Source organism: Rhincodon typus, chromosome 47, assembly GCF_021869965.1.
Source record: "Rhincodon typus isolate 14 chromosome 47, sRhiTyp1.1, whole genome shotgun sequence".
NCBI lineage: Eukaryota > Metazoa > Chordata > Chondrichthyes > Orectolobiformes > Rhincodontidae > Rhincodon > Rhincodon typus.
In genome coordinates, this window is record NC_063378.1 from 5,937,311 (window position 1) to 5,963,290 (window position 25,980).

At 43.3% G+C, this 25,980-nt stretch overlaps 1 protein-coding gene across 1 annotated transcript in view; it reads left to right on the forward strand.

Annotated features, from left to right (window-relative positions):
* The window catches only part of LOC109923039 (B-cell receptor CD22-like), a 45,687-nt gene extending 21,224 nt beyond the window's left edge, over positions 1-24,463 (forward strand). The window contains exons 8-15 of the mRNA XM_048620581.1: positions 3,198-3,479; positions 9,503-9,784; positions 14,073-14,354; positions 15,480-15,755; positions 16,413-16,706; positions 21,581-21,677; positions 21,988-22,069; positions 23,815-24,463. Coding sequence (XP_048476538.1) covers positions 3,198-3,479; positions 9,503-9,784; positions 14,073-14,354; positions 15,480-15,755; positions 16,413-16,706; positions 21,581-21,677; positions 21,988-22,069; positions 23,815-24,090 — 1,871 coding nt within the window. The 3' untranslated portion in view covers positions 24,091-24,463. The remainder of the gene's footprint in view (positions 1-3,197; positions 3,480-9,502; positions 9,785-14,072; positions 14,355-15,479; positions 15,756-16,412; positions 16,707-21,580; positions 21,678-21,987; positions 22,070-23,814) is intronic.
* The last annotated feature ends 1,517 nt before the right edge of the window (positions 24,464-25,980 follow it).

Consider the following 25,980-nt stretch of genomic DNA (forward strand, 5'->3'; position numbering starts at 1 on the left):
CTGTTTCACCTTAGTATTAACCTGACCATTGAGTACTATTTAAGCAAGAGTGCATGTTTTTCCAAATTTAAAAATCTTTAGCCAATCCTCTCCAGCATTGTCCAGTATAGCATGAAAAATACAGTCATAGAGATACACAGCATGGAAACAGACCCTTCAGTCCAACTCGTCCATACCGAGCAGATATCCTACATAAATCTCATCCCATTTGCCAGCATTTGGCTCATATCCATCTAAACACTTCCTGTTCATATACCCATTTAGATGCTGTATAAATTTGTAATCATACCCGCATCCACCACTTCCTCTGGCAGCTCATACCATACACCATCCCACTGCGTGAAAAAGATGCCTCTTTATTCCCTTATATATCTTTCCATTCTCACCCTAAACCTATGTCCTCTAGTTTTGAACTCACCCATCCCATGGAAAAAAACAGGTCTATTTATTCTATTCATGCCCCGCGTGACTTGTAAACCTCTATGGGTCATCCCTCAGCCTCCAATACTCCAAGGAAAATAGTCCCAGCCTCTGCAGCATCTCGCTGGCAACTTCCTCATAAACCTTTCTCAACCCTTTCTAGTTTCACAACATCCTTCTTATAGGAGGGAGACCAGAATTGAACACAATACTCCAAAATCAATGCCATACAAAGCTGCACATGACTTCCCAGCTACTATACTCAATGCACTGACCAATAAAGGCAAGTATGCCAAACACCTTCTTGGCTAACCTATCCACATGCGACTCCACATTCAAATAACCATGAACCTGCACTTCAAGGTCTCTTTGTTCACCAACACCCATCAGGATCTTACCATTAAGTGTTTCAGCCCTGCCCTGATTTGCCTTTACAAAATGCAGGACCTCACATTTGTCTAAATTGAATTTCAACTGCTATTGGACCATCTGATCACAATCATGTTGTACTTTGAGTTAACCTTCTTTACTGTCCACTACACCTCCAAATTTAGTGTCATCTGCAAACTAAGGGAATAGGGATAATCCTGGGCATTGCAGACCGGTCAGTCTTACTTCTGTGGTGGGCAAATTATTGGAGGGAATTCTGATAGATAGTATTTATGATTATTTGGAAAAGCACAGTTTGATTAGAAATAGTCAGCATGGCTTTGTGAGGTGCAGGTGATTCCTCACAAGCCTTATTGAATTCTTTGAGGATGTGACAAAACACATCGATCAAGGTAGAGCAGTGGATGTGTGTATATGGATTTTAGCAAGGCATTTGATAAGATTCCACATGGTAGGCTCATTCAGAAAGTAAGGAGGCATGGGATTCAGGGAAATTTGGCTGTCTGGATACAAAACTGGCTGTCCAATAGAAAACTAGAGGGTGGTAGTAGATGGATAGTATCCAGTCTGGAGCTCGGTGACCAGTGGTGTTCCGCAGGGATCTGTTCTGGGACCTCTGCTGTTTGTGATCTTTATAAATGACTTGGATTAAAAAGTGGAAGGTTGGGTTAGTAAGTTTGCCGATGACACGAAGGTTGGTGGAGTTGTGGACAGTGTGGAGGGCTGTTGTAGGTTGCGACGGGACATTGACAGGATGCAGAGCTGGGCAAAGAAGTGACAGATGGAATTCAACCATACCCTACATTTTAGTCTGAAGTGAAAAGTGTGAAGTGATTCATTCTGGAAGGTCAAATTTGAATGCAGAATACAGGGTTAATGGCAAGATTCTTGGCAGTGTGGAAGAACAGAGGGATCTTGGGGTCCACATCCATTGATCCCTCAAAGTTGCTACCCAAGTTGATAGGATTGTAAAGAAGGCGTATAGTGTGTTGGCTTTCATTGACAGGGCGATTGAGTTTAAGAGCCACAAGGTGATACTGCAGCTCTATAAAACTCTGGTTCGACCACACTTGGAATATTGTGTTCAGTTGCGGTCACCTCATTATCGGAAAGATGTAGAAGCTTTAGAGAGAGTGCAGAGGAGATTTACCAGGATGCCCCTGGACTGGAGGCAGCTCTCATGAGGAAAGGTTGAGGGGGCTAGGGCTTTTTTCATTGGAGCGAAGAAGGATGAGGTGACTTGATAGAGGTGTACAAGATGATGAGAGGCATAGATAGAATGGGTAGTCAGAGACTTTTTCCCAGGCATAAGTTTAAGGTGTTTGGAGGAAGGTATAGGGGAGATATCAGAGGTAGGTTCTTCACACAGAGAGTGGTGGCCATGTGGAATGCACTGCCGGCAGTGGTAGTGGAGTCAGATACATTAGAGACTTTTAAGCGACTCTTGGAAAGGCACATGGAGGAAAGTAAAATGTAGGGTATGCAGAGTGGTTTGATCTTAGTAGGATAATAGGTCAGCACAACATCGTGGGCTGAAGGCCCTGTACTGTGCTGTTCTATGTTCTACATCTCCTATGTTCACGTCCAAATTGTCTAAATAACTGATAAAAAGCAATGGACCAGCACCGTTCCTTGTGGTACACCGCTGGTCACAGGCCTCCAGCCTTAAAAGCAACCCTCCACCACCACCCTTCAGTGATATGAGATCCAGTGTATGGCTCGGAACACATATCCGATCAATTGCTAATGCAAATAGTGAGGAATTGCTATCCCTTATAAATGAGATTTAAATGAGATTTCACGATCCACAGGGTCACTAATGTCTGGGAGTGCTGCTGAGACATCTTTGGATTCTATCTTTACCTCATTTAGTATTTGATGAGTTCTGTCAGGGTAAACGATCACAGTCATGCTTTTAATTTTGAAAAAGTAATAGAAGTTGTGTATCTGCTGCCAATTGTATCACTGTTCTAACTTTTTTCATTTGTTAACACCATGGAATGTTGCGACTTCATTTGCTTTGTAAGTAAGTGACATCTCAAACTTTGTCTCGTTTGAAGAAAACCTCATCGTTCCTCACCAGATGGGAACTTGGTGATCTGGTCTGCAATGTTCCTCAATATTCCATTTCTCAATTCCAATTCTTTGCTGCCAAGGTTTTAGGAATATTGTGAGGATGTGAGAGACATTTTCTTCTGTTCAGAATGGACAACACCCTCATTGGTGGGAAGATTGTTCGTTTACATAGGAAGTGTCCATCAGAAATATAGTACAGCAACTTTCACTCAGACGATTACGGGAGATCCACATATCAGAGTCACAGATATGGTTATGGAGTCTTGCTGTGCACTGTGTTTGCTCACAATATTCTCCTCCTTTGTCTCTAGATTCACCACGGAATCTCTTAATTTCTTCTCTTGCTGTGATTAAAGATTCATTGATCAATATATTTGAGGGGGATTCTGCAGAGATAATCTGCACTGTCGAGAGCTTCCCAGCTTCTGACCTGACATGGAAACATCTTAATGCCACAATGAACAGAACAAGTTCCAACAATGAGCTGTGGTTGGAGATTCCTCATGTCACATTCAGGGAGACTGGAGAGTATCAGTGTGTGGCAGTGAATGAATATGGAGCTTTGGAGAGCTCCATAACCATCACTGTGGAATGTGAGTGTACACAGACTTCAACATCAAGGGGCGGCACAGTCTATCAGTGGTTAGAACTGCTTCCTCACACCACCAGTGACCCTGATTTGGTTCCACCCTTGGGCAACCATTTGTGTCGAGTTTGCACATTCGCCCCGTGTCTGCACAGGTTCCCTCCTGGTGTTGCAGTTTCCTCCCACTTGCCAAGATGTTCAAGTTAGGTGGATTGGCTTTGGCAGGTTTTCCTGTAGTGTCCAGGAATGAGTCTGCATGTGTGATGCCCTTCACAGGACTGTTATGGACTTGAAGAACCAAATGGCATGTTTCCACACTGTAGGGATTCTTTATTGAAAAATCTCTCCCATATGCACACACAAACACATGAGTACAGCCCTGCAGAAATGTGTGTGACATGCCCCTGCTCTCAGCTGTTGCACTGCAGCATCAGTATGAGCTTCAGTTCTCTGTTGACTGACAAGATGCTGCCTTGAAACAGCAATTCCCTGCACGGAAAATTGTAGATTTCTTCGTGGTTAAATTATTTTTATTGTTGTATCCATACTTATTGTGTAATTCAGGAATCGATGAATATTGCAATATTCAGGGAACATGAATTCCAGGGCTTGCAACATTCAGTCCTGCCTAGAGGTAAAGGTATGGATTGCTGCAAGGTTTTAAATATCTCATTCAGATCAGCTCAAGGGTCAGCCACTACTTAAGATTCAACTGGTCAGACACTTAGTTTGGCATGGGAGGAGGGAGCGAGAGAACCAGGAGCTAGCTCCGTGCAGGATCATTGTTCTGAGCTGTACCGCTTTGAGAAAGTAACAAGGCCTTAGTGAAGGCCACTTAATGGGCTGCTGACAGCAAAATTCTGTCTTTGCAACTTTGTGCACACTGCAGTACTCTATACACCAGTGGAAGGATTTCAAGCTCTCCTTGGACAATGCGGCCAATGAACTCTTTCTTTCTCCACAAATGCTGCTTGATCTGTCGAGAATTTCAAGGTTTTTCAGTTTTCATTTTAGATTTTGAACGTTTTTCCCAACACTGGGGAGTGAATATCTGGATAGCTTTTTGTTAGATTGAAAATGGTATCAAAAGACATGGATCCCATGTAGAAAAATTGAGACAAGATAGAGATTGCAGTGATCTGACTAAGTGGTGAAATAGGCTCCAGGGCTTACATGGCCTACGCTTGTTCCTCAAATTTCTCCTAATTTATTCAATCTTCAGTCTATGTATGTTGTCTTGCATTCTTCTCAAATTTGTTGGCTGTGACATATATCTCTTCACTAAGCTTTTCTACTTAAGATAGCTAAGTGTATGTCTTCATGCAAATATTATCAAAAATACATTACTGTACACAGTGTTTCCATCAATAACTAGGTCAGATCACTGTAATCTCTATCTTGTCTCCATTTATCTAAATGTGATCCATGTCTTTTGATAACATTTGCTTTGCAAATATGTTCTGCTATGCTGGGCTTTAAAGACCTCAGAATGCAAAAATTAACATGAGTTCAGTATTTGATCAAAAACTTTGATACCACTGAATGTTTCCTGACATCCTGTGAGTTTCTTTTTAATTATATGGGATTGGATACTGTACTGCTCTCCTCAGATCATATATAAGGGTTAAAGTTTAGTGAGCTACTGGGAGCTTAAAAATTGAATTCCATTTTCACAATTGCTGTCTTTGCAAAACAACATCTCAGGTTGTGGGCGTAACCGGCAGATTTATGGTCAGTCCACAAGGTGACTTTTCTCAATAGGTTACTGCCTTCTCCATTGTAGTCTGCGTGGTGAAAGTGCCAAACTGTTTCATGCTTCTTTTTAAATATAACTGAATGGCCTACAGGACCTCTGCAGAGTGCAGTTAAGTGGACTAGAGACCTACATATTGGCCAGAATGGACAAGTTTTGCATGCTCTGTTTGTTAATAGAAATTAGTGACTAGTTGGGTTTTTAAACCAACAGAAATTGCACAGCACTTTTTTGAAAACATTTACTTGTTTTTTTTTTATTTCCAGTTTCATTCACTGAATTCAAACTTTAAAAATTGTCATGGGAGGTTTGAATGCAAATTCTATGGATCGTTACAAAAACAAAATTTGCTGGAAAGACTCAGCAGGTCTGGCAACATCTGGAGGGAGAAATCAGACTTAACAGTTCGGGTTCAGTGAGCCTTCATCAGAACTGATGGTAGCCAGGAAAATGTTGTTTCTTTTGCATTCAATAGGGTGGCGGGAGGGTGGTATGGTGTAACCGATAGATAGAGACAGAGACCAAAGACAGAGGCAACATTTGGACAAAGAAAGGATGGAAAACAATCAGACTAGTAGAATGGATAGGTACAGATGGTGACAATTAGTGGCTAACAGTGGGCTGTGTTAACACAGCATGTTATAACAAGGGATAGTGTGTGGGCGTTGAGGTCAGAGCATGGGAAAAGGTGCCTCAAACCCTAAAATTGTTGAACTCAATATTGAGTCCAGAAGGCTGTACAATTCACAAGTGGTAAATGAGGTGCTGTTCTTCCAGCCTGCATAGAGCTTCGCTGGAGTACTACAGCAAGTCCAAGACAGAGATGTTGACCAGGCAACAAGATGGTGTGTTGAAATGAAAGACAACCAGAAGCTCAGGGTTTCTTTCTGCAAAAAAGACCCTGTGTTTCCATCCGAATGCAGTTATAAGCATGCAGAGAGATGACAATAGCAGTGGTGGAGTTACAGCAGTGAATTTGCCTATTTACCCTATCCATGTCGCTCATGATTAAATAAACTTCAATAAAGGTCACGCCTCAGCCTCCGACGCTCCAGGGAAAATAGTCCCAACCTATTCAGCCTCTCCCTGTAGCTTAAACCCTCCAACCCTGGTAACATAATCTTTTCTGAATCCTTTCTAGTTTTTCACATCCTTCCTACAGCAGGGAGACCAGAATTACACGCATTACTCAAAGGAGGCCAAACCATTATCATGTACAGCCGTATCATGGCCTCCCAACTCCTATATGCAATGAACTGACCAATAAAGGCAAGCATATCAAACGACTTCTTCACTATCCTATCCCCCTGCACCTCCATTTTCAAGGAACTATGAACATGCCCTCCAAGGTCTCTTTGTTCAGCAACACTACCCAGGACCTTACCACTAAGTGTATAAGTCCTACCCTGATTTGCCTTTCCAAAATGCAGCACCTCACATTTATCTAAATTAAACTCTATCTGCCAGTCCTCGGCCCATTAGCCCATCTGATCAAGATCCCGTTGTAGTCTGAGGTAACCTTCTTCGCTGTCCGCTTCACCTCAAATTTTAGTTCTATCTGCAAACTTACTAACTATATTCACATCCAAATCATTTATATAAATGACAAAAAGCAGTGGACGTAGCACTGATTCTTGTGGCATACCACTGGTCACAGGCCTCCAGTCTGAAAAGCAACCCTCCACCACCACCTGATCCACCCTGTCTTCTACCTTTGAGCCAGTTCTGTACCCAAATAGCTAGTTTTCCCTATACTCCAAGCAATCTAACCTTGCTAATCAATCTACCATGAGGAACCTTGTCGAACACCTTGCTGAAATCCATACAGATCACGTCTACCACTCTGCCCTCATCAATCCTCTTCATTACTTCTTCAAAAAAACTCAATCAATCAAGTTACTGAGACATGATTTCTCACACACAAAGCCATGTTCACTATCCCTAATCAGTCTTTGCCTTTCCAAACACACGTAAGTCCTGTCCCTCAGGATCCCCTCCAATAATTTGCCCACCACCAATGTCAGGCTCACTGGTCTATAGTTCCCTCGCTTTTCCTTACTAGCTTTCTGAAATGTTTGTAATTTTTAGCATAGCCTCATTTTAAAACTGGCTGCAAAGATCAGCAGGTGTGTAAGCAGTGGAGGCATGAGCAGGATTGAAAAGGGTGTGTCTATGGATATTATTTAGGTCAACTTCCAGAAGGTGGTTGATAAGGTTTTCCACAAAAGCAAAGATGAAGGCACATAGAATTCAGGTCTAACACAGAGGTCTTACAGTTAATGAAAGGGCACTGGTTACTGTTGTCAAACAGAAAGACCTTGGGGTTCAGGTACGTAGTTATTTGAAAGTGGCATCACAGGTAGGCAGGGTGGTTAAGGAGGCATTTATGGTGCTGGCCTTCCTTGCTCGACCTTTGAGCATAGGAGTTGGGACATCATGTTCAGGTTGTACAGGACATTGTTGAGATCACTTTTGGAGTACTTTGTTCAGTTCTGGTCACCCTGCTATCGGAAGGATATTATTAAATTGGAAACAGTGAAGTAAAGATTTATCAGGACTGAGACTAGAGGGCTTGAGTTATAAGAGGAAGCTGGACAGGCTGGGACTTTTCTCACTGGAGCTTAGGAGGTTGAGGGGTGGTGCGTACGTGGAATGTCATGTCAAAAGAAGGGTTGAGTGCAGGTACAGTTACAACATTTAAAAGACATTTGGATATGTACATGAATAGGAAAGTTTAGAGGGATATGGGCCAAATGCAGGCAAATGAAACTAGTTTAGGACACGTAGTTGGCGTGGTGTGTTAGACCAACAAGTCTGTTTCCGTGCTGTATGACTATGATTCTCTATAACTGAAGGGCACTGACGTCGTCTGGTTGGAAATTGGGATGAAGTCCCAGGAACTATTTTATAGCTCAGTGCAATTAGGAATCAGGTGATGTTCCTGTTTGTCCAATTTTTACGATTTGTACTCAGGGGAAAAGGTTTTTACTCTGTGTGAGATCAGGGGCTGTGAAGAGGGCTGTGCTTCATCAATAATGCAGTAAGTGAGGAACTGGAAGCCCCAATTAATTTTTACAAAAGTAATGATGAAGGGATAATAAATTTTTACAAGGTGTAAGGGCTAGCATGTGGGAACCCCTCGTAAAGGTGATCCGTAGGGTCACTAATGTCTGGCAGTATTGCTGAGAAATCTGTGGGATCTATCTTCACCTCATCTGGTATTTGCTGAGCTCTGTGACATGATGGATCACAGTCTGTATTCTACACATTTACCTCATGTTCATTTTTAAAAATTCATTTGTAGGAAGTGGGCATCGCTGGCTGTGCCAGCATTTATTGCCCGTCCCTAGTTGACCTTCAGAAGGTGGGGGTGAGCTGCCTTCTTGAACTGCTATAGTCCAGCTGCTGTGAGTTGACCCACAATGCCCTCAGGGAAAGAATTCCAAGCTTTTAACCCAGCAGTAGTGAAGGAATGGTGACATATTTCCAAGTCAGAATGATGAGTGTCTTGGTGGGGAATTTGAAGATGGTGGTGTTTCCCATGTATCTGCTGCCCGTGTCCTTCTCGAGGGAATGGTTGTGGGTTTGGAAGATGTTGTCTGAGGATCTTTAGTGAATTTCTACAGTACATCTGGTAGAATGTACTGCCACTGAAGTTGGTGGCAGCGAGAGCTGGAGCTCATGGATACAGTGCCAATCAAATGGAATGGTTTGTCCTGGAAGGAATTAAGTTTCTTGAGAGTGTTGTTGGCGTTGCACCTATCTAGGCAAATGGGGAGTATTCCATCACACTCCTAACTTGTGTCTTATAGAATTTTGGAAATTAGATTATAGTCCATTGTGTTACTGTTCTAAACTTGGATTGTAACACTTCATTTGCAAAAATCCAAAGTATTTTGTGTGTATCTCTTCAAAGATACCTGGGATCTCAAACTTTGACTCCTATAGAGAAAACATTCTGGCTCCTCACCAGATAGTAACCTGGTGATCTGGTGTGGGATCATATTGTATCCCTCAATATTCCATTGCGCAAATTCAATTCACTGCTACCAAGGTTTTGGGAATATTGTGAGGATATGGCAGGCACTTTTTCTTTGAGGATGGAGAGGGCCCTCATTGGTGGGAGGAGGAACCTACACTGTGAAAGTTTACATCGGCAGTGTCCATCAGAACTGTAATGCAGCAACTTCCACTCAGAAGGTTATGAGGATCCAAACAGAGATATGGAGTTATGCTGTGCACTGTTTTCTTATAATATTCTCTTCCTTTGCATCTAGATGCCCCACGGAATCTCTCAATTACATCCCTTGCTGTAATTCAAGATTCATCAATCAATATAATTGAGGGGAATTCTGCAGTGATAACCTGTTCTGTCGCAAGCTTCCCAGCTTCTAACCTGATGTGGAGATATCTTAATGCCACAATGAACAGAACAAGTTCCAACAACGAGCTGTGGTTGGAGATTCCTCACATTACATCTGGAGAGACCGGAGAGTATCAGTGTGTAGCAGAGAATGAACATGGAGCCGTGGAGGGCTCTATAACCATCACTGTGGAATGTGAGTGTATATACACACACACACACACACACACAGGCACCTCCATATTGTGTGTGTGAATGGGGTGGGCAAAGTCAGAAATTATACCAGGTTATAGTCCAACACCTTTGTGAAATCACAAGCTTTCGGAACGTTGTTCCTTTGTCAGGTGAACAAACCAGACTTAACCTGATGAAGCAGCAGTGCTCTGAAAGCTTGTGACTTCAAATAAACCTGTTGGATTATAAACTGGTGATGTGTGACTTTTGACTTTAACCCTGCAGAAACACACAACTGGGACATGTGTTGCACTGGAACATCAGTATGGGCTTAAATTCTCTGCAGAAGGAATGGAAATTCTATATTAACAAGACGCTGCCTTGAACCAGCAATGCCCTGTGTAGATAACTGTAGATTTATTTGTGGTGAAATTATTTTTGCTGATAGATCCATTTGTATTGTGTAAGCGAGCAACTGGTGAACATTGCAACATTCAAAGAATAAGCATTCCAATGGTTGCACATTCAGTCCTGCATAAACAAAAGGGTTCAGGTTGTTGCAATAATTTCAGTAAAGTCTCTCAGATGAGTTCAAGAGGCAGAAGCTGTTTAAGTTTGTGTCAATTAAACAATGATTGGGGGTGGGGGGGTTGCTGTTAGCTGTACTGCTCTGATAAAGTTACCGAAAGGGCCTGATTTTGTCTGATTGGAGATTGGGGTGAAATCCCAGGAGCTGTTTTATATCTCACAGCGGTTATGAATCAGGAAATGACCTGGGAAGCCAATAGTTAATGCTAAGTATCACAGCTTGAACTCACAGGAATATATCTTGAAGTTGTGTGAGATCAGAGGCTCAGAAGATGCTCGTTAAATATTCAGAAAGTGAGGAATTGCTATCCCTTTTAAAGCTTTAAAGAGCTGATGATCTACAGGGTAACTGATGTCTGGATATGTTACTGAGAAATCTGTGGAATTAACCTTTATTTAGTTTTGGAAGATCTCTATGGTGTGATTGATTACACTTTCTGTTATCCATATTTACCGCACGTTAATTTTGGACATTAGCACAGGAGCAAGTGTAGGCAAATCAAGGTCTTTTAGTGAAAATTTGTAGCTTGGGTTGTGGATGCAGTTGTTTGCTAGCTCACCGAACCAGCTGTTTTGTGTACAGACGTTTTGTTACCTTTCTAGGCAATATCATCAGTGTGAGGCCTAATTGAAGCGTTAATGCTCGGTTTCCTTCCGGATTTATATGATCCTCTCGTGTGATGGTCTTGTGGCTGCCGGGACTGTTGTTTTAGCAGCGGTCTGTATATGGGGTCTATTTCTACGTGTTTGTTTATGGACTCCCGTGTTGAGAAGCAGGCTTCCAGAAATTCCCTCACATGTCCCGTGTTCGCTTGCCCTAGTCGAACTGATGACTCTCATTGTCTGTGTGAATTGAGACAAGTGAATATTCGTCGTGTCTTTTTATTGTCAACTGGTGTTCATGTATCCTGGTCATCAGTTTCCTTCCTGTTTGTCCAATATAATGTTTGTTGCACTCACTGCATGGTACTCTGTATAGCACATTGGTCTTGTTTACTGTCAGTATGGGATCTTGTCTTTGATAACATTTGGCGCAGCATTGCTCTAGGTTTGTGTGCAATCATGATCTTATGCAGTTTTAGGAGTCTGGTAGTCATTTCTGATACATTTTTGGTGTAGGGTAGCATTGCTAGTGTCTTCTGTTGTTCCGTGTCCTCTGACTCATTTGTTTTGTAGGCATCTGCGGTCAAAACTTCTTGGGTATCCCTTGTCACTGAAAACTTTGTGTAAGCGTTTCTCTTCCATTCCGTTCTGGTGTGTTGCAGTGTGATGCAGTTCGTTTAAATAGTGTCTGATGCAGCTCTGTTTGTGTATGGGGGGGTGGTTGCTATTGAAGTTAAGAATTTGGTCCATGTGTGTGTGGCCTTCCTGGGTACTCGGGTCCGGAATTCACCATTAGTCAGTCTCTCTACCATTACATTTAAGAACAGGAGCTGTTTGTTGTTCTCTTCCTCTCTAGTGAAATTTATGTTTGTGAAGATGTTGTTGACAAGTTGGTGGTTTACTTCTACTTTTGTGCGTTTGATTATTACAAATGTGTCGTCCACATATCTTACCCACATTTTCAGACTATAGGAATTCATTAGTATTCATCTCGTATTCCATTCTCTGCATCATTGCTTCTGTGACGAGACCTGAGATGGGTGATCCCATCAGGGTGCCACTGATCTGTTTGTATAACTGCCCATTGAACGTGAAGTGCATTGAGAGGCATAAATCTAGCAGTTTCAGTAAGCTGTCCTTGCTGATGCTATTGCCGGTGTTCAGGGTCGGTGCTCCTGGTCTGTCTAGTAGTGTGGCTAGTGTGTCTCTGGCTAACAGTACGTCAATGGACGTAAATAGTGCTGTAACATCAAAGGAGATCGTGATTTCATCCTTGTCGATTTTTGTGCCCTTGAGTTGAGAGAGAACTTCCTGGGCGAATGGATAGAGTGTGGGGATCCGCTAAACAGATCAACGGCACACCGATGGAATCACCAATCTCTGGTCTCATCACGGAAGCAGTGACGCAGGGACTGGAATACACAGTCCTTCCTATAATCCAACCGAAAGTGTGGGTAAGATACATGGATGACACTTTTGTAATAAACAAACGCACAAATGTAGAAGAAACCCACGAACTTGTCAACAACATCTTCGCAAACATAAATGTCACTAGGGAGGAAGAAAACAACAAACTGCTCCCATTCTTAGACATAATGGTAGAGAGACTGACTCACGGTGAATATAGGACCTGAGTATATAGGAAGGCCACACACACGGACCAAATCCTTAACTTCAGTAGCAACCACCCCATCATACACAAACAGAGCTGCATCAAGACACTACTTAAATGAACTGCATCACACTGCAACACCCCAGAGGTCCAGAGAATGGAACAGGAACTACACAAAGTTTTCACTGTCAACAGATACCCAAGGAGATTTGTCTGCAGATGCCTACAAAACAAACGACAGTCAGAGGACACAGTACAACAGAAGACACTAGCAATGCTACCCTACATCAAAAATGTATCAGAAATGACTACCAGACTCTTAAGAGCGCATAAGATCATGAGTGCACACAGACTACAGCAATATTGCACCAAATGTTATCAAAAACTAGAGACCCCATACCAACAGTAAACAAGACCAATATGATATACAGAATACCATGCACTGAGTGCACTAAACATTACATTGGATAAATAGGGAGGAAACTACACAAACACCAGCTGGCAGTAAAAAGACACGACCAATATTCACTTGTGTCAATACCCACAGACAAGGGCCATCAGTTAAACTGGGTCAAAGTGACCATACTGGGACAAGCGAACACCTGACAAGAAATTTGATAGGCTGGTTCTCAACACAGGACTCCATTAACAAACAGAAATAGACTCCATATGTAGACCACTGCTAAAACAATAGAACCGGAAGCGACAAGATCATTACACTAGAGGATCATATAAATCTGGAAGGAAGCAGCACACCAACGCTTTGGCTAGAGGTTGCACTGATGATGTTGCCTAGAAGGGTAACAAAACATCTGCACAGCATAGAACAACCAGCACGGCGAGCTAACAAACAACTGCAATAGGCCATTCAGCCCCTCAAGCCTGTTATGCCATTCAATGAGATCATGGCTGATCAATGACCCATATCCCTTAATACCTTTGCTGAACAAAAGTTTCTGTGTCAGATTTAAAAGTAATAACTGATCAAGTATCCACTGCCATTTACAGAACAGAGCTTCAAACCTAGAATCTAAGTTGGATATATGTTATAGATTCTATCATTATTCCAATTTTGGATAAGTTTCGTTTGTTGAAACTTTGGAATTCTGTGACTTTATTTTCTTTGTAAGTCGATGGCATCTCAAACGTTGTCTCCTTTAAAAGAAAATTTCCTGATCCCTCACCAGATGCTAACCTGGTGATCTGCTCTGGGATCATAACATATCCCCCAATATTTCATTGATCAAATCCAATTCATTGCCGCTAAGGCTTTGAGAATATTGAGGATGTGAAAGGAACTTTCTTTCAGAATGGACAGCTCCCTCATTGGTGGGAAGAAAAACCTACAGTGTGACAGTTTACATAGGCAATATCTGTCAGAAGCGTAATACAGCAACTACCATGGAGAGATAATTACGAGGAATCCACATATCGCATTCAGAGAGATGGATATGGAGTCTTGCTATGAACTGTGTTTGCTCACAATATTCTCTTCCTCCATTTGCAGACCCACCGCGGAATCTCACAATTACTTCTTTCGCTGTGATTGAAGATTCATCGATCAATATAATTGAGGGGAATTCTCCTGTGATAATGTGCTCTGTCGAGAGTTTCCCAGCTTCTAAACTGACATGGAGACATCTTAATGTCACAATGAACAGAACAAGTTCCAACAATGAGGTGTGGTTGGAGATTCCTCACATTACATCCAAAGAGACTGGAGACTATCGGTGTGTGGCAGAGAATGAACACGGATCAATGGAGAGTTCCATAATCATCACTGTGCAATGTGAGACTACCATTACATTTGTTCATTGTTACATCTTCAGAGAAGCCATTGGCATTGTTTTGTTTCTTCTCTGGATTTCTTCAAGCCTCCCTCATTCCACTGCTCCGATGTTATCTATGATCTGATTTTTCTTTATCCTTTTCTGTTTACTGCATATTTCTCCTACAATTGTTGCTGAGACAAAGATAGTTCTTCACTAAGTCCTTACTTGTCTATCTCAATCTAACACACTCTTGACTCCTATACTTCCATTCTCTTTATCTAAGCCCTTGCCTTGTCTTGCTCTGCATCCAGCTGAATCCGAGCACCCTTGGGCACACCCACATTTCAAAACCTGTTACCTTCCTCTCATCCACTTTCTTCAGGGTCTGACCCTCACATTCATCGAGTATGACCCTCCACATTACCCTGCACCCAACGTTTTCTCAGTTTCAGGCTGTTTTCAGATATTTAGACTGAAGTCACTGGTCTCAGTGCTTCCTGTTGTTTTTCTAAGCTAAATTACAGTTCTGGATGTAATTTTAATATTTATTCTTGAGCCATTGGAATTTGTCCACTCTCCCCATCTCAGTACACCCAATCTTGATATCCTCATTGCCATTTAGAGTCATTAGGTTGGCCATTGCTGCATACATGTCGGCCATTGCTGCATTCACATCCAGTTCGAATGTCTCCCTGTGTCTTTGTCTGAGTCTATCATACTCTCCAGCTCTTGCTTTGTTCTGTTTGTGTGTGTAGTGCCATCTGCACACCAGTGATTCCACAGCCATATCTTTACAAACAAATTTATATCCCGAGAGACTCTGAGATTTACATTGTCTATGACAGGCATTTGGATGCGTGTAAACACAGACAAACATTTCACAAACACTTTCCGCTTTTAAGACATTTTTAAGTTAAACCTTCTGTATGGTGCTTTTGGTCAGTGACCAAAGATCTCCTTATGTAGCTCAGGATAATGTTTTGCCAGAAGGAGGTGAAAAATGGGGGAGGTAATTCCAGAGATTCAGACTTCAGGCAATTGACTCAGGAAATACACAAGAGGCCGGAACTGGAAAAGTAGAGATCTCGGAGGGTTGTGGGGCACAGGGATTACCTGCTGATTCTCCTCTGCTCTTGTTCCAGATCCCCCACGGGAGACCAAAGCGTCCATCAGTGGAGCCTCAGGTGGGATCAGAGAGGGACACAACGTCACATTAACCTGCTCCAGTGAAAGTGTCCCACCGATATCTCATTACACCTGGTTCAGGATCGAGGGAAACACCAGCACCCGTTTAAACACAAGCAGCCGCATTCTCTCCTTCACTCCAGTCACACGGGGGGATGATGCAGGTTTCTACTGCACAGCAACAAACCCATTGGGTAACAGCAGCTCCAACACAACCCACCTGAATGTGGAATGTAAGCAGTTTACTCTGTCTGTCTCTTCTTAAAACTCAGGGGCTGTCTGTCTGGGGGCAGCTTACACACTGTAGTTTTGAATAACGAGCATAACCTCCCCACTGCTGTAATCTGTCTCTCACTGAGATATATAGCGTGATATCAGGATTGTTAACTAATAGCTTGGCTGCTAAGGAGCATCATAAAGGAGAAGTGAGAGGGGCATGGACTATTAGGAGGGGTATATCAGAAATTTGGTTCCTGGGCAGGTCCTGGAAGATACAGTCACAATGGAGGGGCAATTGAAACGCGGCAAGGTTCAAGAGGTCATAATTGGAGGAGGGCAGAGATCTTGGAGGGTTGTAGGGGCCGGCAGAGGTTACAGAGAAAAAAAGTGGGTAGGGAAAGATTTGAAAACAAGGGTGGGAATTATAAACTGGTGTTTCCAGACTGAGCATCAGTGTTGTTCAGCTAATGACAGAGTGCAACTATTAATTCCAGAGCAGTGCAACTTAGGACATAGGCAGTAGAATTTTCGATGAGCTGAAGTTTACAGAGTGTGAGAGATGGAAGAGCGTTTAGAAATGAATTTGGAGTGGAGCAAGACACTGAAGGCGATTTTGGCGTAAATATTATAACTGTATTATTTTTGGCTAATTGCTATCATTCCCTCCTCAGATGGTCCAGAGATTTCCTGGGAGTCGGAATGTACTCGGAGGTCAGAGGGGATCACCTGCATCTGTGTGGCCAACTCCAACCCTCCTGGAGACCTCACCTGGCACCTGCTCCGTGCCAATATCAGCGGTAACCAAACACACGGAGGTTTTGTGTCACAGCAGCTCAGAGCGGGGTATCAGGTGATGGGTTTCCTGATCCTGACGGGACACCAGGATGAAGACGAAGTGATGGGATCATGCTCGGTTCAAAACCCACATGGTGCAGCCACGTTCAAGGTGCATCTTTGGGTCAAAGGTGAGAGGATTGACTCTGGATCGATCTTGGCTTGGCTGGTTATACCCTAAACTCTAGAATCCCCTTCTTCCCCATCTTCACCTCCTTTATGATGCTCTTCCCCACCAGCCTCTGACAAGCACGTCCTCAGAGTTATAGAGTAGAGTTCTCGAGTAATACAACATGGAAACAGGCCCTTTGGCCCAAATAGGTCCATGCTGACTATGGTGCCCACTCAGCTAGTTCCAATGGCCCGCATTTGGTCCATATTCCTCTAAACCTTCCCATCCATGTACCTATCCAAATGTTTGTTAAAATGTTGTTATTGTACTTGCCTCAAACAATTTCTCTGGCATATTTGCACCACTCTGTACATGAAGAAGTTGCCCTTCTTAAATCTTCGGTGATTCTTAAATCTTCGCCCTCTCACCTTAAACCTATGCCCTCTAGTTATCATTTCCCATTGCTGGGAAAAAGGCTATATGCATTCATCCTATTTCTGCCTCTCATGATTTTATTCACCTCAATAAGATCACCCCTCATTCTCCTACGTTCCAAGGAATAAAGTCCTATCCTGGTCAACCTCTCCCTATAACTCAGGCCTACTAGTCCTGGCAACATCCTCGTAAGTCTTCTTTGCACACTTTCCAGTTTAACTACGTCTTTCCTGTACCAGGGTGATAAAAACGTACACATACTTCAAGTGCGGCCTCACCAATGACTCATACAACTGTTACATAATATCCCAATGTTTCAGCCAATGAAGGCCAGCATGTTAAATGCCTTCTTCACCACCCTGTCCACCTGTGAAACCGCTTTCAACGAACTATCTACTTGTACTCCTAGGTGCCTCTCCTCAGAACTTTACCATGATTTGACTTTTCAAAGTGCAACATCTCACACTTATCTGTATTGAATTGCATTTGCTAATCCTCAGCCCACTTCCTCATCTGATCAACATCCCTCTAATTTTTAATAATCTTCTTGCTATCAATGACACCTCCTAATTTTAGATCATCCACAAACTTACTAATCATGCCTTGTACCTTTCATATCCAGACCATTTATGTAAATAACAAAGTTCCCAGCACCGACCCCTGTGGAGCACCACTTGTCACAGGCCTCCAGTCCAAGAAACAACCTTCAACCATCACCCACTGCTTCCAAAAATCAAACTAATTTTGAATCCAATTAGCTAGCCTCCCTGGATCCCACTAGCCTGCCGTGCAGGACCTTGCCAAAGGCCTTACTAAAATCCATATGGTCAACATCCACAGCCCTACCTCATCTATCCTCTTTGAAGAGGTAACAAAAAACTCTTAAAATCTGTCAGACATGACTTCCTGCCCATAAATCCATGGTGACTATCCCTAATCAGACCCTGACTATCCAAATATTGGTTGATCCTGTCCCTCAGTATTGTCTCCAATAACTTGCCTGCCACTGATGTCAGGCCCATTGACCTGTAGTTCCTTGGCTTGTCTTTGTTACCTTTCTTAAACTATCGAACATTAGCTACCCTCCAGTCTTCTGGAACTTTACCCATGGCGAAAGATGAAGCAAAAATCTCTGCAATTTCTTCCCTAGCCTCCCACAATGTCCGAGGACAGACTTGATCAGGCCCAGGGGATTTATCTACCTCAATGTGATCAAAGGCTGCAAACACCTCCTCTCTCATAATACATCCCTATTTGTTTCCCTTATTTCTTTAGCATCCATGATTCTCTCTTCAGTAAACACTGAGGAGAAAACTGAGGAGAAATATTCATTAAAAATCTCCCCCATCTCCTATGGCTCCACACGTAGACGGCCGCGCTGATCTTTAAGGGGTCCTATTCTCTCCCTAACCACTCTTTTACTCTTAATATAGCTATTGAACTTCTTGGGATTATTTTTAATATTTCTGCCAGATCCACCTCATGCCCTCTTTTTGCTCTTCTGATTTTCCACTTAAGTGCAATCCTACACTTTTTATAGTCATCTAGGGATTCACTTGAGCCCGATAGCTCAAACCCAATGTATGCCTTCTTTTTCCTGACCAGAGCCTCAATATCCCTCGTTAGCCAGCTGGATCCCTAAACCTGCCAGCCTTTCCCTTCACCCTAACAGGGACATACTATCCCTGGACTCTTGATATCACACTTTTAAAAGCCTCCCATTTGCCAGTCATTCCTTTTCCTTCAAACATTCACCCAGTCAACCTTTACTAGATCTGCTTAATAGCCCCAAAATCGGCCCTGCTCCAATTCTGCACCTTAACCTGTGGACACGTCCTATTTTTTTCCATAGCTATGTTAAAACTTACAGTGTTATGGTCGCTGGACCAAAAGTGCTCTGACTGACACTTGAGTAACTTTCCCAACCTCGTTTCCTACGAGGTGGTCCAGTGTTGCACCCTCCTGAGTAGGGCCCTCTACATACTGATTTAGGAAACTTTCTTGGACACTTAGACAAATTCCACTCTGGGTGGCCCAGTTAATGCTGGGTAAATTAAAATCTCCAACCAATACTACTGTGTTATCTCTGCAGCTATCCGCAATCTTTCCACATATTTGCTCATCTAGTACCCGCCGGCTGTCTGGGGGTCTCTAATACAATCCCAACAGAGTGACCTTCTTATTTCTAAGTTCTAACCATATGGTTTCATTTGATGATCCCTTAAGAATATCCTCTCTCAGCTCTGTTGTTTTGTCCTCCCTTAAAAGGGCAACTCCTCCTCCTCGCTTACTTGTACTTCTGTCACACCTGTAGCTTCAGTATCCTGGAACACTGAGCTGCCAGTCCTGCCCTTCTCTCAGCCATGTATCCCAGTCCTCAGAGCCAATCCATGCTCTGAGCTCATCTGCCTTGAAATAAATGCACTTTAAACCAGAAGTCTTTTCCCTCCCTTTACTGTGTCCCTGGCTATTCTGAATTGTAAACTCTCAATGGCTAATGTATTTTCCCCTGACTTCTTGATGGCCCCTCTCTTATTCAGAGTCCCACCCAAATACCAAACTAGGTTAAACCCTCTTGGGTAACACTGGTAAATCTTCCCTCAAGGTTATTGTACTCCCTCCAGCTCAAGTACAACCCATCCCTCTTGTACAGGTCACCTCGACCCCAGAAGAGACCCAATGATCCAAGAACTGAAAACCCTGCCCTCTACACCAGCTCCTCAGCCGCGCATTCATCTGACCTATCTTTCTAGATCATAGAATCCCTAGAGTATGGAAACAGGCCTTCAGCCGAACTAGTCCACACTGACTCTCAGAGCGTCCCACCCAGACCCAGATCCATCTCTTGATAACTGACCAAATATACACATTCCTGAACACTATGGGCAATTTAGCATGGTCAATCAACCTAACCTGCGCATCTTTGGACTGTGAGGAAACTGGGGCACCTGAAGGAAACCCACGCAGACACAGGGAGAGTGTACAAACTCCGCACAGTCGCCTGAGGGTGGAATTAAATCAGAGTCCCTGGCGCTGTGAGGCAGCAGTGCTAACCACTCAGTCCCCTTCTATTTCGATCTTCACTGGCATGTGGCACTGGGAAGAATCTGGAGATCACAACCATTGCAGTGCCAATGGCAACACTGGATAAAACTCAGGTCAGGCCATTTGGCAGAGGCCATCAGGAAACACTTTCTTCACAAACTGAGGTGGAAATCTGGAACTCTCACCAACATTCCCCATCCCCCCCACCCCAAAAAAAATCTCTAATTGAAAATAAAGAGAGGCAATGCTGCAGGGGACAGTGGACAGTAAAGTAGTGTTAAGTTAGTGAAGATGTCCAGCTCATTGAGGGACAGGGGTCTCACCATGGAAGCAGGTGGGGTAGCGTGCAGGTGGTTGGGGTTGTTGGTGTGGCAGGACTCCTGAGGCTGGACGCGAGGCCGGCAACAAGGCAGGGCTCGGGGCATCGTCAGGGCTAGGCTGGGGGAATTCAGATTATTGGCAGATTAGGCAGCAGGTCCGATCACAGTGGTTCAGGCCAACAGTGGAGACGAGGCTTTGAGTTGGGAGGTGTGCCTGGATGGGTGGAGTGCGGGCTGTCCTGGGGAGGAGGAGCAGAATAGCACTGGATTGTTAGGGAGTGGGAAGGTGCCTGGTCAGAGGAGGAGTAATTGTCAGATGTCCAGGTTCAGGGTTCAGGTGAGGTGAAATTGGAGGCTGTGTGGTCAGTTGGGGGTTGGGGGATCAGTTTCATAGCTAACTGGATGTTAGTACAAGCTTTTAATTGTCTGAACATAAAGAAAGTGCTCCCCTCTGACTTGAACGGGCTCCCAGACACAGGGAAATTGCCAACTGGAACTTCCAATTTCCTGGACAACTCGCATGGATGCACCTGCTTGTGGGATTCTGCAGGATCCTGTCACACAACTCCAATCTGCGGTGATCCAGCAATCAACTGTCCAATGTAAATTTGAATGATACACAGATTACATCCAGAAGGATTGAATATATTGCTGATATTATCACAGAATCAGAAGTGTGATGATTGTTCTATTGAAGGTAATGTGACTGCCAATTTTTGCACAACAAGATCCCACAAACAGCAATGTGATCATGAACTGATGATCAATTATTTAAGTGAGTTTGTTTGATACAAAGACAGAGATTATAAAGTGGGTCACTAATGCCCCATTAGTGAAGGAAACCCACTGTTTTCTCCCAGTCTGTGCATACATCATTACAGTCTCAAGCTACAACATGGTTACCTCTTAACTGCCCTTCTCTCTCAGTTTGTGGGGGTTAGGAAAAAGACACCTTACAACCTTTCAAGCGACAATGAAGAAGGTGTATCAAATGTCAACATTGCTTGAGAATAAATTCTGAAAAATGGAGTGCGTTGCTTCTCAAGATACATCGGTGTCATTCCAGTGTGGTAATTAATGGCTATGTTTACAGGTAGAGACTCCAATAAATGGACCTTAGGACTGGTCATAACTGGAATTGTGTTCAGCATTTTCCTGGCTGGAATCTTAATCTTACTGAATGTGGACAAGTAAGTATGAATACTTCATTCGATTTTATTCTAAATATTTACTTTCACTTTCATCCCCACAGTTGGTGACTGTTCTCTTCAGGTGAGGTACCGGCCACTTCTTCTGTAAGTGGTTCCCCGTGTCCCCATGATCCAGAGCGGGCCTTTCATTGTGTGTCCAGATTAAAAGTTATAAGTTGTTGTGATATGGAATATGCTGCCTGATGGGGAGGTGGAAGCATGTTCAACAGGAACTTCCAAACTTGTAACTGTATCTATGCTGCACTGATTCTGACTTACAAAACCACACTTTGATATCGTGATATTGCAGGAGAAAGACAGCAATTCAGCAGACAGCTTCGAAGACCAGTGACATTGCGTTGACCTACAGTCAACTCTCTGTGAAACACCAGGTAAACAAGAAGCGGTTTACACTCACTTTGAAGCTTTAAGCTCAGCATTTAAACAATGTAAAATGTTGCAACTGACAAATCCAAGGATTTTCTCTGCACTAACATCACTTTTTCAAAGCTGCCAGCAGTGACAGGATTTTGCACAGGAGAGTCACAGAATCCCTACAGTGTGGAAACAGGCCATTTGGCCCATCAAGTCCACACCACCCCTCCATAGAGCATCCCACCCAGTCGGCATATCCATGGGCAATTTAGCATGGCCAATCCACCTAACCTGCACATCTTTGGAATATGGAAGAAAACCCATGCAGACATAGGGAGAATGTGCAAACTCCATGCACACAGTTGCCTGAGGCTGGAATTGAACCCAGGTCCCAGGAATTGAACCCAGGTCCCAGGCATTGTGAGACACACACACACATGCCACCCTCCCACCAAGATAAACAAAGATCAAATTCCAGCCAAACGGAATGTGGAACAGGGACAGGAGTATGGAAGTTGTGCGCAGCCAAGATGATTAAAAGGCAATGTCTGTCCCAGACACATTACCCATGGATTTCTATCTGTAGAGTAAGCAATGGCTCAGTGGGCAGCACTCTCACCTTCCCTTCCTGAGTCAGAAGGTTTAATAACCAACTCCACAAATTTAAACATAAGCTGACAACACTGTTACTTTGGGGAGTACCACACTGTCGGAGGGTCATACTGAGAGTGCTGCCCTTGTCCTAAAGAAGGGTCATTATACTTCAAACATAAACTGCCTTTTCTTCACAAATGCTGCCAGACACGCTGAGTTTCTCCAGCAGGTTTTGTTGTCATTGTTTCAGATCCCGAGCATCTGCAGTTTTGTTTCATTGTTCAAAAATTGGTTGATGTCAACTGTTTGCTGGACCTTTCTGTGCACAAACAGCTGCTGAATGCCTACACTACAACAATGAATACACTTCCAAAAGGAGCTCGCTCTGAAGGTGTTTTGGAATGTTCCGTATGAGGGAAGAAGAGAGATCAAATCTAAATTTAGAGTCAAACTATGCCATTCCACCTGAGAGGAGAAAGGATCGAGACTAGGAGGGGCAGAGAGACAGACAGAGGCAGAGCGATGGAGCCAGAGAGACAGACAGAGGCAGAGCGAGCGAGAGACAGACAGAGCGAGTGAGTGGGGGGAGAGAGAGCAAGAGAGTGAGTGAGAGAAGGTTAAGTCCACTGAACGGTGAAAAACACTCACGAGGCTGTGCAATAACTGAACTCAAATATGCCAATAAATGTTGAGAATATCACTTGTTTCCATTTCTTGATGGATCTCCGCACTGCTGGAGGTGCCATCTTTAAGATAATAGATTAAACCACTCCTTCTGCCCTGTGGGAGTTGTTAAAGATCCCAAGGGCACAATTTGGAAGAGAAGCTGTGAGCAGTTCTCCTCATTGTCCTGGGTCCTATTTCCACCAAAAACGGAATTAACAAAATGAAATAACGTAAGTTATTCTAATACTGCTGTTGAGAAATTTGTTGTATGCAAATTGAAGCTGTGTTTCCTATATTACATCAATGACTAGAGTTCAATAAATAAAGTCCTTCAGTGGCTGAGGAGCATCTCTGTGAACAACGAATTTTATCCTTCAAGGTAAGCAAGAGATGGAAGTTAAACCCACAGAATCACGATTGACTCTCACGAGGCTGTGCAATAATATAAACCTATCCGTGCCAATAAATGATGAGAACATCTTCTATTTCAATCTCTCTGCAGGGTTCTCAGAACATGGTGGTTACTGACCCTCAGAACACAACCAGGGACATAACTAGAGAGGAGGACACACCAGCTCCCCAGGATGTCTTTGAGGGTCCAGTGGGAAAGGAGATGCTGGACACGGGGACCCCAGAAGAACTAAAGACCTCCTCTACACCAACATTAATTTCTCAAAGCTGCCCAGCAGTGACAGCGCTGAACACAGGGGCAAGGACACAGAATACGCAGAGATCAGATTCCAGCCAAAGTGAGAAACCCGGAGAGGGGTCTGTGTAGCCAATATGGTTGAATAATAACAATGAAGAGAAAATGACATTGCTCAACTTTGTTGTTAGTTCTGAACATGCTTTCCAATTGCTGCAGCTTTTTCATGCCCTCAAAGGTTGCACAAAGCTCATGAATAATTTTACATATATTAGCAGAAGCAGTTGTAATGAAGCTTCAAAATGCTATCATTATTTGGGAACTTTGGTTCCAAAGTGGAGGAATGATGCAGATTTATTCTGAAAGCAGTGGTCCATAACAGAAGTGCTGTTAATAGCAGCTTCCAAAGCAGTAGCACTGAGAGAAAATGACCTGACCTAATTAGAAGATAGTTAAATTTGAATTCCAAATAAAATATGGAATTAAATGCCCAATGGTAACCATGTAACAATGAGCTAAATAGTCTGTTTCTGCTCCTCTGTCTTGTGGTTTAATCTTTGTTATTATCAAAAAACCCATCTGGCTCAATAACGTCCTTTAGGGAAGGAAATGTATTGCAATATATGCAGGTTCAAAACCCACAGCAATGCGATTGATTCTTAACTGCCCTCTGAAATGGTCTAGCAAACTACTCCGTTGTATCAAACTGTGAAAACTCCTCAGAAAAAGGAACAAAACCAGACAGACCACCAGACACCAATCTCAGCTCTGGAAGTAAGAACGGCAAAGTCCTCTTTACCAACATCAAAAAGATGTGCCAAAGTTTGAACTGATCCAGCAACTCAAGACTGGATATCCACAATGCACGTGTGGGCCATCAACAGCAGAACTGTACTCCAATACAATCTTCAACCTCATGGCCCAGCATATTGCCCAATCTAGCATTTAAATCAGGCCAGGAGATCAACCCTGGTTCAATAGAGAGTGCAGGTGGGCATGCCAGGGGCAGCAACAGGCATGCCTAAAAATGGAAACTAAAAGAACTGCGGATGCTGTAAATCAGGAATAAAAACAAAGTTGCTGGAAAAGCTCAGCAGGTCTGGCAGCATCTGTGAAGGAGAAAACAAGAGTTAACTTTTCGGGTCCGGTGACCCTTCCTCAGAGCTTTTTTTTTTAAAATAGGGTGTTCACCTGGTGAAGCAACAATACGAGCAGCAAATATTAAACAGTGCTAAAGCGACTGGTCTGCAGTCCTGCCAAACCAAGTTCTGAATGGTGGTGGACAATTAAACAACTCTCTGGAGGAGCAGGCTCCACAAATATTCCATCTTGAACTGCACATCAATGCAAAAAATAAGACCAAAATTTCTGCAACAACCTTCATTCAAAGTGCCAACTGGATGATCTGTCTCAGTCTCCTGAGGTTCCCCAGCATCACAATGGCGGTTCTCTGTCAGCTTGGTTTACTCCAACCCATCTCCCGTACTTCAGATCACACTCCTTCTCTTCACTCCCACAACAGTATGACGATACTATGACTGACTGACTTATTTAGTGACTGACTTGCTGAAGGGGTGGAGGAAATTTCAGCAGGCGGAGGAACGTCAGGAGGCATTCGACAGGCTGAAAGCTGTGTTAACCACTCCCCCAGTGTGAGCCACATCTAATTACGCAAAGCCATTCAAGGTGGCTATTGATGGGAGCGATTTGGGTGTTGGTGCTGTACTCTTGCAAGGAGATGACAAGAAGATGAGAGATCTATTGGATATTTTTCCAGAAAATTGAATAATCAACATATATTCTACGATTAAGAAGGAGACTTTGAGTTTGGTGTTGTCGTTACAACATTTCAACGTTTATATTGCCAGTAATATGTCAGAGATAACTGTATATACTGATCTTCACCATTTTATATTTTTGGAAAAATTTAAGGATAAAAATTCCGGACTGTTTAGATGAAGATTATTATTGCAGCCATGTGGCAGGACATGAGAAGCTAACTGCTGACACGTTGTCCGGATT